This window comes from Bombus bifarius, unplaced genomic scaffold, assembly GCF_011952205.1.
Source record: "Bombus bifarius isolate JDL3187 unplaced genomic scaffold, Bbif_JDL3187 scf7180000008349, whole genome shotgun sequence".
Taxonomy (NCBI): domain Eukaryota; kingdom Metazoa; phylum Arthropoda; class Insecta; order Hymenoptera; family Apidae; genus Bombus; species Bombus bifarius.
The window spans coordinates 34,052-36,204 of NW_022884606.1; the positions used below are offsets into that span (position 1 = coordinate 34,052).

Genomic DNA, 2,153 nt, shown 5'->3' on the forward strand with positions numbered 1-2,153 from the left:
TGTTCTGTCAAGTTGGTACATGGTAATGAGTCTGTTTCCATATTAAAAACGTCTAAGTAATTGATGAGGATTTTCTCAAGGGGTTCTCGAGGTTCTGGATCAATATGTTTGGTACGTATTATTTGTGCGAATTTATTAATTTGGCTTAGTTTATCGGGTTTCTCTATTTCGTTTGTAATGTGACAGATTTGCTTACCAGTGTTGATGAAACATACTGTTGTGGGCTTTCCTTCGATGTATTGGGCTGAGATTAGAGTTTCTCCTGGTCTTATCTTGCTATCGGTTTCCTGGAATGGTAATATAATTTCGTCTAAGGTTAGTTTATTGTTAGTGACGCTGTATTGATACTTTGTAAGGAATGGGAGTCCGATTATTCCATCTTCGATTAGGGGAAAGTTGTTAGAGACTACGTAGAATTGATGATTTTTCTTGAGCATGGTTAAATTGCAAATTTTGTTAGTGGTATGTTTGTCACTTCCCATTAGAAAGGTTTTTGGGTTAGAAGTTTGGACGTTTAGTGAGGCTTTTTCTTTTATAAGGTTGATTCCTGCTCCGGTATCGATGAGGAATCTGGCTCTTCCTCCGTCTCTTCGTTGCAGTACGATTGATAGTAATCTTCCGGTGGTGGTGCAGTTAACTCGAGGTAAGCTTTCTCTGGGTTCTCCGTTGTTTGGTTTACTCGAGGTGGAATCTTTCCTTGGCTGGCGAATGGAAAATTTCGAGAGTAGCATTTTTCGGCTGTGTGTCCAATTCGTAAACACTTTGGACACTTCGGTTTCATGCGGTCGTCTAATGGTCGGCTAGGTAGCTGAGCAAAAGTTTGTGGCTGTGAATCGGTAGTAGTTCGCTTGGATACTAATGTAGTGTTGTGAGATTGATTCTTTGGGCGGTTGGCGACACGATTTGCTTCTCGTAACCATTGTTCTCTATCAGCTGCTAGTTGTTGGGCAAGGTTCAGGTTCTTTGGATCGCTAGATACCACCATCTGTCCTATCTCGTATCGTAAGTTGAGCAAATATGTTTTAAGTGCTTCGCGTTCTTCAATATCTATAGCTACGCGTCGTTCTGTTGGTGTGCGGTTTTCGTTTTGGACTGCATAATTTAATTCGTTTAGCTGTTGTCGGAATCTGGAGTTAAAAGATTGTACACTTTCTGTTGCCCCTTGTTTTAAATTCTTTAATTTGTCCCTACAGTTGCTAATAGTTGTTGGTGTTAATACGTGTTGGCCTAAGCATGAATATAAGTCTTTGAACGAGTTGATTTTTAGATATCGTATGTTTCGTTTCGCGTTGTCGGTAATCTTTTCGATCAGTATGAGATCTAATAATAGCTCTCTGTCACTTGCCTTGCACCTAGCTCTTGCTTTGCGGACCGATAAGATGAAATCTTCAACGCCTACGTCATCTCGACCTCGTAGTGTCTCGATAGTTCGTATGGCCTTATCTGCCTCGAGCCCTCGATCTTCGTTGTAGTTGTTTATTGGTTTAATCGCGGCGCGGCTAGATGCGGCTCGTGGTCTTTGTGACGTGTTCGGTCCGTCAGTTTCGTCATCCGTTACGTTATCAGCAGCGGTTTCTAAATGGGTGTTTATTTGCGACTGGTCAGTCTCGGTGTCGTATTTTATTTCCATGGTTTTTGCAAGATCGCGTATTTCTTTAGAGCGATTTCTATCGCTAGTTTCCGCAAATTCCTTTATGTTTTTAATGTTTTGATCGGTGCTGTTTCTAAAGCTTCTAAACTCGTGAGTTAGGCTTTCAAATTGTTCAATCAGGGTAGCGATTAGTTCGTTTTGTTTAGCGGTACTCTTGTCAGTTGGGTTCATGCTGAGAAATATGACACTTTCGGCGGAAGAAGAGTCACTATCTTCAGAACGTATTTCAGGTTTACGGTTTCGACAATGTACGAAAGCCAGCTTACCGAGATTCTTTGCAGATCCTTCTTTTGATCAAGGAGGTGACCGTGGTCCTTCGCTGTAGAATCCGTAGAGTTCCCGTTGAAGTTTCCTCTTGATGCGATGACTGGATCCTGGCGGGATCGCCAATTTTGTCATGTCGATTCGGGGTAATTTCACGTTCCGCAAGCAAGGTGAGAGATTCGTACTTCAATTTTGATTGTTATTAGAAAATTTATTAAACACTGACAGAGTAACGATA

The 2,153-nt window shown here is 41.5% G+C and overlaps 1 protein-coding gene across 1 annotated transcript; it reads right to left on the reverse strand.

The window, feature by feature from the left end:
* Positions 1-468: 468 nt before the first annotated feature.
* Positions 469-1,822, reverse strand: LOC117212663. Its single transcript, XM_033457614.1, has one exon. The coding sequence runs from the start codon at positions 1,820-1,822 to the stop codon at positions 533-535; it is 1,290 nt and encodes a 429-aa protein (XP_033313505.1). The 3' UTR covers positions 469-532.
* Positions 1,823-2,153: the final 331 nt, after the last annotated feature.

Excerpts from the sequence above, each read along its gene's own strand:
- LOC117212663 (XM_033457614.1), bottom strand. The coding sequence starts at position 1,822 with ATGAACCCAACTGACAAGAGTACCGCTAAACAAAACGAACTAATCGCT.